The sequence below is a fragment of the Hyposmocoma kahamanoa genome, unplaced genomic scaffold (genome assembly GCF_003589595.1).
Source record: "Hyposmocoma kahamanoa isolate Upper Pololo Valley unplaced genomic scaffold, ASM358959v1 88, whole genome shotgun sequence".
NCBI classification, from domain to species: Eukaryota; Metazoa; Arthropoda; class Insecta; order Lepidoptera; family Cosmopterigidae; genus Hyposmocoma; species Hyposmocoma kahamanoa.
Window position 1 is genome coordinate 6,372,856 of NW_020654466.1, and position 14,224 is coordinate 6,387,079.

Genomic DNA, 14,224 nt, shown 5'->3' on the forward strand with positions numbered 1-14,224 from the left:
AGTTTGACCTACCCTCTCGAGCAGGTCGCTGGTTCGAGTCCGGGCATCTGAGTTTCTCGGAATTTATGTGCGATATTTAATTTGAAATTTGCCATGAGCTTTTCGGTGAAGGGAACATGCACGTCGAAGGTGTGTCAAACGCGCACTATCATCCCCTTTCCTCTGCTTCACCAGTTTGTAATCATATATTATGCATAGTGGAGGATGGCTTTTGCCAAAACGCTTGTGCGATCGTCTCACCACTAGAACCATCTTTATTTCAGAAATATTCATCTTGGATTAAGTTACAAAAAATAGTTGTTTTCTTCTATCGCTGCCCATCTTTCCAACGTAACGTAAATGTCAAACCTAGCTTGTTACGTCAATGAAAATAAAATTAATGTCACATTAATGGCGATGGCGACTGTTGAACGCTGAAAGAAAAATTGGTCGAACTGTTTCGATTTTCTCTAAGCTTTGGCTGAGCTGATTTCTTGTATTTTATGTTTATCGCGGCACCAATTAATGTTCATTCCTAAATAAAAGCACTACATACTTTTAGCATGCAGAACTTATTTATTATATTTCATTTATATGAAAACATGCAAAGCTAAATATGTCGTGAAAAGAAGAGAATGAAGAGAGAGGGAATGAGTGAATGTACATAGAATGATTGGTTCGTAAAAGAACAAGGTGCATAACTCACGAAAAACGTGTAAGTCTCCAACCCGCATTGAGCCAACGTGACAAACTATGGCTTAAATCCGCTCGCTTGAGTGGAGACCCGTGCCCAGCAGTGGGACGTATAAATGGGTTGATACTGATGATGGATGGTATTCACAGAATATTAGAGCTAGTTCAATCAGTGATTATCATGTTATTGCTATTGACTGTAAATGATTAATTTAATTTAAGGTCGTAATTTGTATATCTATATTAGATATACAAAAGAAAAAAAAAACACTATCAAATATTTATTGAATCAAATATTTTCTTGCACGTTTGTTAATCGAACGTCAAATCAATAGTGTTGTCAACAATCATATTTTCAACTTCATCTTGCTTTTCAAACAATTCCTTTTCTTTTCCAGCATTTGCGTCTTCTTTACTTCTCGTATCTTCTTTACTCCTGCCTGTGTCGTCGCTTTTTTTTTGGAGAGTTTCCGGTGCCTTAGTTTTTCGACGTTTTTCTTTAGGTGTAGAATTTGTCGGTGATATTTTGTTGAGATATTCCTTCTGAAAAGTAAGGCCTTGTTAGATACTACTAGAAAAACTGGACAAATAAATTATTGGTATATGAGTTTTGGTACAAGATCAAGAAGTCTCTGTTTGGCGTAGCCGTCAAGCAGTCGACAGCAGGAGCTCGATGAGGTTGGACGTACTATGGTCAGCCATTTTGTGTCGAAGGGACCCAGTGTTACGGAGTACAGTTAAACAGATTTAAAATGGTCCTATAACTTCGATAACGATTTGCTAAAACTGTAATTTTATTATAATTATTAATACAAAGATTCGAACCGACGTCTCCTAGCAAACCGTGCTAAACGCTATGCCAACTAAGCCACGGAACGAACCAGCGGACCTCCCGAATTTTTCTATGTGCTTGTTGTCGGATCTTTGTATTTGATTTTCAACAAGTTTTTAGCCGTAGCGCCATCTATGCGAAATCTATTAAAGTATTTCGTCACCCAGTTAGGTACCTTTATAGCTATCAGCCCTAGCTACAGATGTCACTTTTAATTGTAATTAAATTTTTGTTGAATGTCAAAATGTTTTCATCACCTGTGTTGATGTGGTGAAACATTCTGACATTCAATAAAAATTTAATTAGATACTGCAATTTTATGTTGTGGATATATCAAGGATTCACATGACACATTTCAAGATATGGCGTATGACTATGGAATGGAAGTTTCGTTATTGAAATAAATGATATGTTGTTCATACGATAACTTGTTTCTGTCTGATCCTATCAAGCACAATAATTGCAACAGCAATTTTAAATAATGTATTTAATCATATGTGATTGATTCAATTAAAAATTCGTCAAAGAATATAAAAATCCACTTGATTGGAATCCGTTTTTTATATTCAGACTAATAAGCAGGTTACTATCAAATTCATATGAAAAACATTACGTAAACAAAACCATTTATCGTGGTAGGATTAAAAATTCAAAATCGAATTTATATTAAGTATAACAGAATTCCAATTACAATTTTTGATTTGCAATATGATGGGGCAACACTGACACGGGAAAAATTAAAATACCTATTAATACACAGCTGGTGTTGAAACTCGTCTACATATCTCTTTAAACGAAATCATAAGCAAATAAGTCATAAGGGAATTTGCTTTTTTTATAGTAAAGGAGTTATTATTTCGATGAGACTTTGTTGTCTTTCAGTTTAATTATTTTTTTATGATATCAAGCGATGAACGTGACAGGACGAACAAGTCGTGTGTTAAGAGTCGATACTACCTCAGCTCGAATTAAAATTTTTCCCGTACTTATACGGTTAATTTTGCTTGGGTCGAACAGCAGGGATACTGTGGCTTTATTTCAGAATTGTAACAAACCTACTTTATGTATTAGACGGCCTTAAGCCAGATTGTTCACTTTTAGTTCCCTAAGGATCCGCTAGATGGCATTGACCCATTTGGCGTTATTTCTGAATCGCGGTGTTAAGATTTTCCCTCGAATGGTGACTACTCGAACACAATTTTGTTTGTTGAGAATACCGAAAGCTCATTAAGGCAAACAGGAGTTGAGTCCCTTCCTGGGAAATGGGAACTGTTACCCGGACCTTCTGATACCACGTACGCTCATATAGGGTGAGTATGCCCTTCCCACCGAATAAATAATATGGTAATATGCTGCTGCGGTAGTTTTCATTTTATTATTACATATCTGGTGTTTAGAGCGATAATTAGACCCTGTAATTTTTTTTGTAATATTTCTATGGATATTTATAAAAGAACATTCATTTCATTGGCCCCGTAATGAACATAATAATATTATTCCCTTAATGTCTAAACACCCTTTTTACACGAATAATAAATACCATAACAACTTAGTACATATTATGCAATCGTTAATTTTTTCCGTAAGTGATGATAACCATTAAATTCGCGTAAGAAGCACATTAAAACAATTATATTCATTTGTTATTTTTGTTTTTATATAGAATGTATTTGCATAATTACATTACTACCAATTTTTTGATACCGTACATCAACGAATATTCTGTAATTGTACTATTACTGTATACACTATCGCTTGGATTTCATCCGAATAAAGTCGTAATATCATATTACCGTTACCTTTTTTGACACCATATTTTAATGAATAACACGGTAATGCATTAATACCGACTACGAAATCGTTGGGTTTACACGCGAATAATGTAGTAATGATGCGTTGCATACTATACTTTTGGCCTGCAATTTCAGTAATATTATTTTCATCAATAACTTTATTTAGTAAAACTAATACAAAAATATCATAAAAGAAAATAAACTGTAAAAAAAATTAGATTTGTTATGACATAGAAATAACTATGCTAGGATACACCCGAGCTGGGATATACACAAAAAATAGTTTTCTATTTTTCCTGTAAAATTTAGAATTATCGGTTACCATATTATTCTCTGGGGAGTGCGAAATCTCATCTCGGAACGGTTTCCAGGAGTGAGTCCCTTCTTGGGAACAACTGCCCAGACCTTCCGCATATAAGGTGAAAGTGTATTGGCGACATACAAGGTGAAAAATAAATCTTCTGAACAAGAATTTGGAGTTTTCACTTGGCTGTATTGGTAACCTCATGCCACGGTAAAAGAAATTCCCTCCTTTACAGAATTTATTTTTTTACTAACGAAATTAAAGCATAGCAGTTCTACCACGTTCGTCGGTTGAAAGGACGCTTGTAATAAAAACTCAAAACCAAAAAAATATGTCTAAAAAATTAAATTTAAAAAATATCTGCTTTCCTCTTACCGTAAGGTCAAACCTTATCCACCTAGAAAATAAAAATAGTTATCAATCGGCCTTTTTTTACTGATCACGGCAGTATACACAACATTTTTTTTTAAATGTCACGTCTCGCGCCCTTTCAACTGACGACGGCAGAGTTGCAGTGGCAAGAGCAGAGCTATATAATTCGCAAAGATCTGAGGGGCATTGTCAACTGTGTCTGTCACCCTGAGATATAAGTTGACAAGTCTCATGAGCCTGTAACTTCACCAGCACCTTACCCTTCAAAACCAGAACGAATATTGCTAACATTTCTGAGCTGCTGCGCGGCAGAAGTAGGTAAGGTAGCAGTAGTTCCCTAGACGAAATCTTTTGCAAGGAGCTCTACTGCTTCTAAAACTTTCCGTTTATCTTTTGTTTTTGTCAACACCTACTCTTTGCATCGACTTGAAATTTATAAATAAGCACAATATAACACTTGCCCGCATCTATTATTCCAGGCGATACAATTTTATAATGGTCTAAAATCAACTGAGAGGTATTTTGTTAACATATTCAAAAACTTTTTTATTTTTTGTTGCTCATAAAGTTTGTTATTATTACGTATGGACAATAAAACGAAGTATTACGTATACATAATAAAATAAAACATTGCAAAACAAATAGATTCAATAATTATGTAGTTACGGAAATTTTAACTTACCAAGGAAGGATTTCGTCTCACTAATAGTTTAACATCCTCTACATTTATCACGCTACGTTTCGCATGCCTGTAAATGGTAATTTTACCTTTAGTATCTTGAATCAATATTTTAATAATTCTTAATACACTAATCTCAATAGAAGTGCGCTCAAGATGAACTTCTTTTCAGTAGAGGGCAAGTAACACATTAATTAATACAGTAGTTAGGTACTAACTTTGAGAACGCTTCCAAATCAGCACCATACATCAATAACTTCTTATAGACTAACTCAGCCGTTACGTCCGTGGCTGACTTAGTCATCTCTAGACCCAAAAAATGTAGAGTTTCTGAACTTATAGCCTTCACATCTCGGTAGATAGCGGCGCGAATTTTCTTAAAAAATAAAAATATACAATTACAGCGCCATCCAGCGGTTTCTGTTGATACAGCGATAACACTGCAGTTTTACATTTCGAAATGCGACATCTAACGGCTGTTATAAGTACCTCTTGGTTTAGTAAAATAGCTTTATAGTAAGTGAAGATTAAAAAAGATGACAGCACTAAAGCGTATTGTTATAAACAGTGAGCATATACAAGTATATTATCATTGGTTGTAAATTACAAAACATCGTTTTTTTTATCGACTATTTTGATACCTACACAATTGATTCAATCACATTATTATTTACCTGTACGTTAGATAAATTTTCGAACACAGACATTTCGTGCTACTTTATATATATTTTACCTATTTGTGTATTGGTCACTCGCTTTGCCGCTAAAAATATTGCACCGTTATATATTTTCTAACTATTTATCCTGTGAATTTAATGAGCCACTAAACTTATTTTGCCGCTTAATTATTACAATAATCGTTATATTGATAATAGCATTATAATATCGGAGACTTAAAATAATGTAACGATAAGAACATAACCTCAACGAGCTTGATTTTTTTTTTAATTTTCACCCATTTACTTGGCTAGGTAAAGGTTCCACCATACAGCCTCTTCATACAATATTTAATATCTGTCCTTGTTTTGATGGAAAAAGCGACAAGCGCCTGTTCTCATATAGTTATTTCATAATTTTCATGTCATGAAGGGTTGATGCTATGTAATTAAAGTAAAAAAATTAAATAACCAGATTTTTGACAAAAAACTGTATTTTGGGAATTTTAGGTTTTTGGCTAAATGTTTGCGCAGCGCCATATCGAACATAGCAGCCACGGTGGTTTTCTGTACCTTATGGTATGCCGTACAGTTACCTGTGCAGAGAAACCGGGAAGGCTGTGTTAAGACTAAGCGCCTTAATAAAGTGTGTGAACTGTACTTATTATTAGGTTTTCTTTAATAAAACACATATTGAAGCAGTTTGCAATTTATTAGGAGAGGATTTATTTCAGAGTAAAACATCCCACGTTATTTTCACTGCAGTCATTATTATTTAGAGTTGAATAAAAATATATTGAGTAAAAAAAAACAAAAGTGCATCGAGCAAATACCTATAACTTATTATTATTCTACTCTTAAGCAATACACCTGTTTATTGTAATTCAAATTATGAGCTCATAATAACTGTTGTTCAATAAAATCAAATCTTTAAAAGGATATTTTATGCTTCGGCATACAGTTTGAGCATCTGAAAACCATTTTCTTGACGAGAAAAAAACGACAAAGGGATATCACAACAGCCTATCTGTGTAGGTACATAAAATAGCTTAAGATTATCGCACTCTTAACTGCGTAAACGTTATGTACCACAGCCGCATCACCTCGTCGCCTTCATCGCCTTGCACAGATCCAGCTGACCGAGGACTTAGCTAATTGTTGTACACTCTGGTTAACAAGCGAGGACCTCACGTTGATTGGCAAATTTCACCACGATAGCGAACTTGCCCCATGATTAAGTTTACGTACCTATGCGTAACTCCAAATAAAGAAATCAACGATTCGAGTTCAGGCGATGGTGATACATTGGGCAATGCCGGCATTGCCCAAGCAATTAGTACGAGATAGCATGTATTGCGACCGTGATCACGCTGTTAAGCATAGCATTTGTGGCAAAAGCTTATTTTTTGACTGTCAACATGTCATATTGTGTTTCTTCGGAATCATATAATTAAACACACTGTTAATAGTTAACATTAAGTAAGGTAGGGTTAACAGTAAAGAACACAAAGAAAAGAAATTTTAGATAGAGTGTAGTAGAGTAGGACGAGTGGTTACTTACTTCCCCTATGCTATGGAAGAATAGATTATACAAAAATAACAGATCTGTCTTTTATATCAACAAGTAAAGTTTTGGAGTGACATAATGAGTAATTATTTTAAGAAAAACAAGACAGCAGTGGAATTCACAGTGCTACAGAATGCGCACAGGCCTTAAAATCAGACTTGAAAAGTGAGTTGTATGTCAAAGTGAGAATAAAATAGCTTTTAAAGGGAAAATCGTTTAATGGTATTCATAGCAAATACAAGTAGGAATCAGGAAAAGCGAAGGCGTTTCAAGAAACGCGTACCAAAGTAAATGAAAATCACAACTTCATGATTCCACCCTGCAGTGTCAGTTAACCATACGGAATAAATGAGAAACAATCAGTTATCAACTCGTATCGTTACAAAACCATTACGGTTTATGTTATGTCATAACTTTGATGAACTTATTTACATCAGAACATAAAACTATGAAAGTAAGAATCAAATAACATTCGTATAAAGGGGACAATATGATGTCATTCACCACAATCAATCATGTTCAAATGATTTTCAGTCTCACCTGATATCGGGACGCTGGTTTTCAGATGCTCAAACAATGTGAATATGTATTTTTAACTATCTACTACTGTCATACTGCAATGCATTGTGCTTTACAAAATAAATTATTTCTATTCCATACACAACATTAGACTTTCTTGACAATTTGAACCACATCTTCATCGGCTAATACATGTTCGATACCCACTTTCTGCGGTTGATGCTTCACCGACGATCCCCACACCAAGGCACTGGAGAAAAAAGTTAAAACATCTCAAATGGTTTGTTTATTTATGTATGGGAACTGTCATGATATCTACCAAAGTATATACAGAGAATCCAACAGCTATGGAACACAGAGCGGAAGTATTTTAATTATTGTAGATATTGTGCTTCACGGAGACATTATTTTATTTTTAAAAGTAAGTTATACTGCATTCAAAGTCTTTGATTGCTAGCCTCACCTCGAACTCAATCCAACGATATGTGAAAAGTATCCTGTTTTTCAGACGCTCAAAAAGGTCAAGGATTAATTTCTTATAAGTAACATAGTATCTTAATTTAAAGGAACACAGTTTAATTATACAATTTATTTCAAAAGAAATCAAATTGAAACAATATGTCTATGGTATTTACAATTAATTTTTCAAATGTTCAAAATGTGATCCACCTTCTTGTATACAACAAGCACAATCATTTTCCTGAATTAAATGTAAAATTTTATGGATTTTCTTTAATTTAAAATACCATGTTATTTAAAAGGAATTAATCCTTATAGTTGACCCTTTTGAACAGAATCATTATTATTATTATTAATCTATTTTAGACTATCTATTATTATTATTATTAGGGTGGCTTTATTCAGGGCCTATGCATCCCCTCATCACTGATTGATTGACACGACCATTGACTGATCTATTGCGATCAGCACTAATTACAACGCAGAGCCAAGGCCGACAGCATTGATGAACTTTCCTGGCTCTGACAGATTTAATGTCCTCTGGTTGTGGCATGTGCCTTCCCAGTATGGAACTTCGTATGCTCATCACGGGGTAGCCATGGGTGAGTACATGAACAGGAGTTTCATCCGCCTTGTGGCAGAATATACATTCTGTATTCTCTCTCTGCCCAGAATCATAATCATACAGGATTTTTTTTCACATTTAGTTAGTTCAATTCCCAAATGAATTTGAATGCAACATTATACTCTTAAAAATAAAAACGATGTCTCTTTAAGCAAAAGATCCTATCCAAAAAATATTTAAAATACGTTCCCTCCGTGCCCCATAGCCGTGTGAAGTCCTGTATGTGCTTGGTATGTAGTCATTAGACATTTAATTTTTCGAAGTTGCACATTGTTCCTAAAAATGCAACAAAAATATTATAGAACTGGTACTTACTATTTAAACTCCTTAACAATGGACCTATGCAATTTGTTGCAGAAATCTTCAACACTAGTTCTATCAGCATGTAGTACTACGGGTGCATTGTAATCAGGTAGCTGTCCTTTGGGCTTGGTATATATCCGGATGAGTTTGAGGTACTCCCACATCTTTTCCAACAAGTCGTCAAAGTTCCATTTGTGATGTGCAGAGATTGGCACACAATGGGGTATTTTATAAATAACATCCAGTTCCTCTATGCTGATTTGATCTGTAAAGAATAAATTAATATTGGCGTTATTACTTGACAGATGTAACTGGCAACTATGCACAGAGTATACATATAAAAAAAAGGTAAGAAATGCCAGGAAAAAATCACCTTTTGCTGGCGAGTCTTATATTAATAGATATGGCACCATTGCATCAATAAATACAATATAATAAATAGTAATGAAACCGAGTCTGTACTTTTAATAAGGAGCTCTACTGCTACAGTTTAAATTGATTGAATGTCTGTCGATATCAAATATTAAAATCGACATAATTCCAATAGTAAAAGGCAAAGTTGTAGTTTCAAATATGTTACTTATAACAGTAAGATAATCGATAACAACAAAATATAAAATGAGCAAAAGAACTTGATGTAGTGCACTGAAAGATTATAATCATAAGATCTCGAATCGTAGCATCGTCCAATCATTTCAATAACGACATTTCTCTCAAACTGCTATTGGCTATTATTGCCTACTTGTCAGTTCAAGCTATGCAGTCGCAAAAGCAGGATAGCAGTATAACAGCAGCAGTTTAGATAATTATTCGATAATTAATTACAAATTGTGTAAGAATAATGCACAACATTATCTGCTATTGTAATAATGACCACTTCTAGTAGCAAGTAACATGACCACTCTAGACTGTTAAAACAAGTGCGTTTTCCCTATTACAAATGAATTAGTATGATAATGAAGGTCAAATTAACATTATGTGGTTTGCTTTACCAACGTACCAATCTTATTAAGTAGATAAATGCAAGGCACGTAAATTCTGTTGCCTTCAATGACATCAATTAAATCGTCGCTGTTGGCATCGTAGCGTAGTGTGATATCAGCATTGTGAATCTTGTACTCTGACAGGATTGTCTTCACTGTCTCTATGTCTAATTCAGATTGTGGGCACTGTAAGAAATATAAATTATTTTTATAAATTGAAGGTCTTATCAGAATCATTCACTGGTCAGGTAAATTTTTTTGCAAGTACTTACTGACCACATCAAAGGTTTTCATACACTTGTTAATGTTTACACGAGGCATCCAGACACATGATGTATTAGGCGCCAATGAGTATAAAACACTATTAATTGCATGCTTTCGCATTTGAACAACAGGTAAAAAAAGACGGTCATAGAAATTTCTGACGAATGTGAAAACAAGCATAAAATTGTAAACTTCTGTTGTTCTAATGTTTCTCTCTGAAATTTAAAAAAATTATTTAGTTTGACTGAAAATTTCAGTTTTTTCTTACCGTAGTATTCAAATTAATCCCGCCCTTATCTTTTTTCCTAAAGTGTATGTTTGGAGGCTGTTTGTTTAACCGTAGACCAAAGCCTTCTAACTCGTGTTCGAGCAGTTTCTTATGCTGGAGCGGTTTCAATACGTCCAGAACTATGAATATGAGACTGCAAGTTCTGGCAACAGCTATCACCTGTCGACCACGACCTTTGCCGTCTTTAGCGCCTTCGATGATTCCTGGTAGATCAAGCAGCTGAAATATGTAACAGTTGGTTTGTTGGATTGTTTGTAATGTTATCTAAATTACTTTTAATCCCCTTAAAAAACACTGTTTGTGTGTATTTGTTTACGGCAGAAACTTTGAACTCATAGTCTTCAAGGTGAGATAATAACTAGCTTAGGAAGACCTGGGTGTAGAGTAATGTTATAAACTTAACTTACAATCAAAGTAAGTATCTAAGATGAATCTTAACTATAAAAGACAAAATAAATTTATATACATACATAATCAACAACAAATTTGTTTCTATTAAAATTCAATATTCAGGTTATTAAAAATACATAAGAAAATGGAAATAAACTTCCTAGCCAAACATGCATTTCATACCTAAATAATATTCAGTAGTAGGTTATAATATTATTATTTCATACCTGTATCTTAGCACCTTTATATTTAATGCAACCAGGCACAGTGGTGAGGGTTGTGAACTCGTATGCTGCCACTTCAGAGTATACTCCAGCTAAATTAGATAGCAGTGTTGACTTGCCCACAGAAGGAAAGCCTACAAAGCCAATACGGGCATCACCGGTTTTCGCCACATCGAAACCTAGAAATGGTAGAGAAAACTCACTTGTAACAGTTATATAGTCACCAACATCATCATATCAGCCGAAAGACGTCCACTGCTAAACATAGGCCTCCCCCAAAGATTTCCAGACTAGTTGATCGGACACTGCATACATCCATTGGTTACCCACTGCCCTTACCAAGTCATCCGTCCATTTAGTAGGGGGCTTTCCTACTGAGCGCCTTCCGGTTCATGGTCTCCATTCGAGAAACTTTCTGCCCCAACGACAGTCAGTTCTTAGAGCGATGTGCCCTGCTCAATGCCACTTCAACTTGCTAATCCTTTGAGCTATGTCGGTGACTTTTGTTCTTCTACAGATCTCCTCATTTCTGATGCGATCACGTAGAGAAATGCCGAGCATTGCTCACTCCATAGCTTGTTGAGTGACGTTGAGTCTTTTTATGAGGCCTATAATAAGTGACCATGTCTCAGAGCTGTAGGTAATTGCTGGCAACACGCACTGCTCGTGTTATATAGTATATAATATAGACTAATAAATGTAGTCAGTTATATAGTACTAAACATTATTTTAGAGAACTATATAAATTGCTCAAGCGATATCCCTATACTTAAAAAGCAAAAAATGAAATTTTTGACATACTTGGTAAATATGGTAATATATTCCGTTTGAGTAATTCTACCATTTACCATGAAAGTATTCTTTAAAGTATACTTTATAAACATTTGTATTCAGGTAAACTTGTGACTATTCCTATATCTGAAAATCAGCTTTCAAAATGACTTGACCAGTGTATCAACAATGTCACATTTTTATTTCACATTGCACACATACACCATATCACTTACATTAATCAACAGTTAATTAATTATGCGTACAATTACATATGTAAGAAAAGTAATACTTAATACTTATATTTTAATACCTTATTAAAAACTGGAGCGTGTCAGCTGTTTACACAAAGACAAAGAACCGTTATGGTTGTTTAGGCGGACCGCAAACAAATTTTAAGTATTGCTAAGAGGCACACACATAGGGCATGTGTGTTTTGTATTTGCTGTGTATGTGTAATAAAATGCGTATATTATAATTGTTATATTTGTTGAAGAATGTACTAACAATATGTAATCATGATAGGTAGGTACTAAAGTAACACTATCTTAATGTGCTTAATGGTAACATGCCAGACACAATTTTGTACTAACTGCTAATAAATCACGAATTGTATGAATTCAGAATTTAAACAGATGGCAACGTTTTCGATTGAAAATTTAATTGTAGGTACTTACTCATATTACACAGAATCAAGAACATGACTAAATGTTCAGTGGACGGCCTTAAGAATTAATTTAAGTAACTTGAATAGACCGATTTTTCATCAGCTTTGTCTGGTAATACTAATGGTAATAATCTACCTTCGCCAGTGGCTCCGCCGCCACCCTTCGGTGTTATGAGTTCTCGTCTTAATTTAGCTAATCGAGCCTTCAGAAGACCTAAATGAAGCGCTGTTGCTTTATTCTTTTGGGTCCGAGCCATCTGAAAACCATTTTGTAAATCCTAAAGGTTATGCTGATAGAAATCAAAATAAACTTGTTAAACGTCGAGACACGAAAAATTAAATAAAATATAATACAATCTAATACAGTTATAAATAACAATTTAAATTGATTTTGTCTAGGATACAGATTTTTCTGTTATAACCTTAAATACAGACCTCGGATTCAATAGCGGCGATTTTCTCCAGAATTGTAGCCATTTTCTTGGTTTTCCTTTATTAATTTTAGTTTTTACAACAGTAATTGTTAATGTGTAATCTAATATCGTAATTATAAGTATTTATTGTAGGAAAATAAAAACGAAAGCGTGTCGAACTCCCAGACCATCCCAGACTCGTATTCTACATTTTTTTTTTCTCGAACTTATGACGTTTGTATTTTGACGTTGAGCATTCGTTCAGAAATTTACATTATCGGTATATACTATCCGAAAGGCTTTTTTTAACGATGTCAAAAAAATATTTTGTCGAAAAATATTGTCTAATTACGTCGGAGTCTATTAAATAAAATAAATCTATAAAATAAAAATAAAGTCGAATTATGAGTGAATAATTATTCTATTGTAGGTATATCGAATTATAAGTGGAGCTTGTTTAAGAAGGTTCCCTTTTGAAATATAAAAATAATTGAATATTAATAATTTAGTTTTGAAAAAACAAATATATGCTATTTAAATCCGGAAAAATAGTTTTATTTCCTATGGTGTAACAATCGCGAAAACCTTAGTACCCGATATTAATAATTTGTCAATATTTAAATACGTACTTATGTCACTTTATGCCTTGTTACTTGTATTTGCGGTTTGTTGGCGCATTTCGCTAATGTATTCTTTTCTCCAAAACGTAAAGATCAGGTGCAGGTGCGTACATGACGATGAAAACAGTAACATATTTATCGTATCACATTAAATCGTTTGATTCGAACTAATTAAATCCATAAGCAATTATAATATTAAAAATTTAAATCAAATACGTAAAAAACTAACTTTTTGTAAAAAATACCTACCTCGGAAGTTCGTGAAATTACAACAATTTGCCAAGTTTTATTGAAATCGGTTACCGGAAAGAGCGCGAAACCGGATTCATCCCCTAGTTTACCACCCATAGAAGTGGAATATTTTCTTCAAATTTAAATGTGACCAATACTGAGGTACCCTCTTTCCAGCAAAAACGAATCGTCATAATCGGTTCCATAGATTTTGGGTACCTATATACTAAATCTATGATCAGTTCACAAATTGCCGATAACTCCGCCGGTAACACACATACAAAAAAATACAGTCGAATTGAGATCCTTCTCCTTTTTTAAAGTCGGTTAACAAATAAATTTAACTGACAATATAGATTAATCATATATGTATAACCTAAAATTGTAATTAAAATAAGAAAGTAATAAATGAAAACAAACCAAATCTCATTATCACAGAAAATTAAAAAAAACATTTAAATTTAAAAATAATACAATTAAATGTAAACTATGTACTTAGTTTTATTACATAATTTGTTTTTATGTAATTTTATTAAATAATGTCGTATTAATTTTTTTTATCAAAAATAAGTGCGCATTTATTTATTAATT

At 33.7% G+C, this 14,224-nt stretch overlaps 2 protein-coding genes across 2 annotated transcripts; both read right to left on the bottom strand.

Moving 5' to 3' along the window:
• Nucleotides 1-984: 984 nt before the first annotated feature.
• LOC113235888 (centromere protein S-like) lies at nucleotides 985-5,539 on the bottom strand. Its single transcript, XM_026471810.1, has 4 exons — nucleotides 5,327-5,539; nucleotides 4,871-5,028; nucleotides 4,656-4,722; nucleotides 985-1,215 (listed from the first exon to the last, which is right to left on the bottom strand). Exons 1-4 carry the CDS (start codon nucleotides 5,357-5,359, stop codon nucleotides 985-987), a joined length of 489 nt encoding a protein of 162 aa, XP_026327595.1. The 5' UTR covers nucleotides 5,360-5,539.
• Nucleotides 5,540-6,041: 502 nt separating this feature from the next.
• On the bottom strand, nucleotides 6,042-12,875 carry LOC113235634 (GTP-binding protein 128up). The gene is made up of 7 exons (XM_026471448.1): nucleotides 12,805-12,875; nucleotides 12,506-12,626; nucleotides 10,935-11,110; nucleotides 10,297-10,536; nucleotides 9,782-9,950; nucleotides 8,794-9,046; nucleotides 6,042-7,644 (listed from the first exon to the last, which is right to left on the bottom strand). Exons 1-7 carry the CDS (start codon nucleotides 12,844-12,846, stop codon nucleotides 7,542-7,544), a joined length of 1,104 nt encoding a protein of 367 aa, XP_026327233.1. The 5' UTR covers nucleotides 12,847-12,875; the 3' UTR covers nucleotides 6,042-7,541.
• Nucleotides 12,876-14,224: the final 1,349 nt, after the last annotated feature.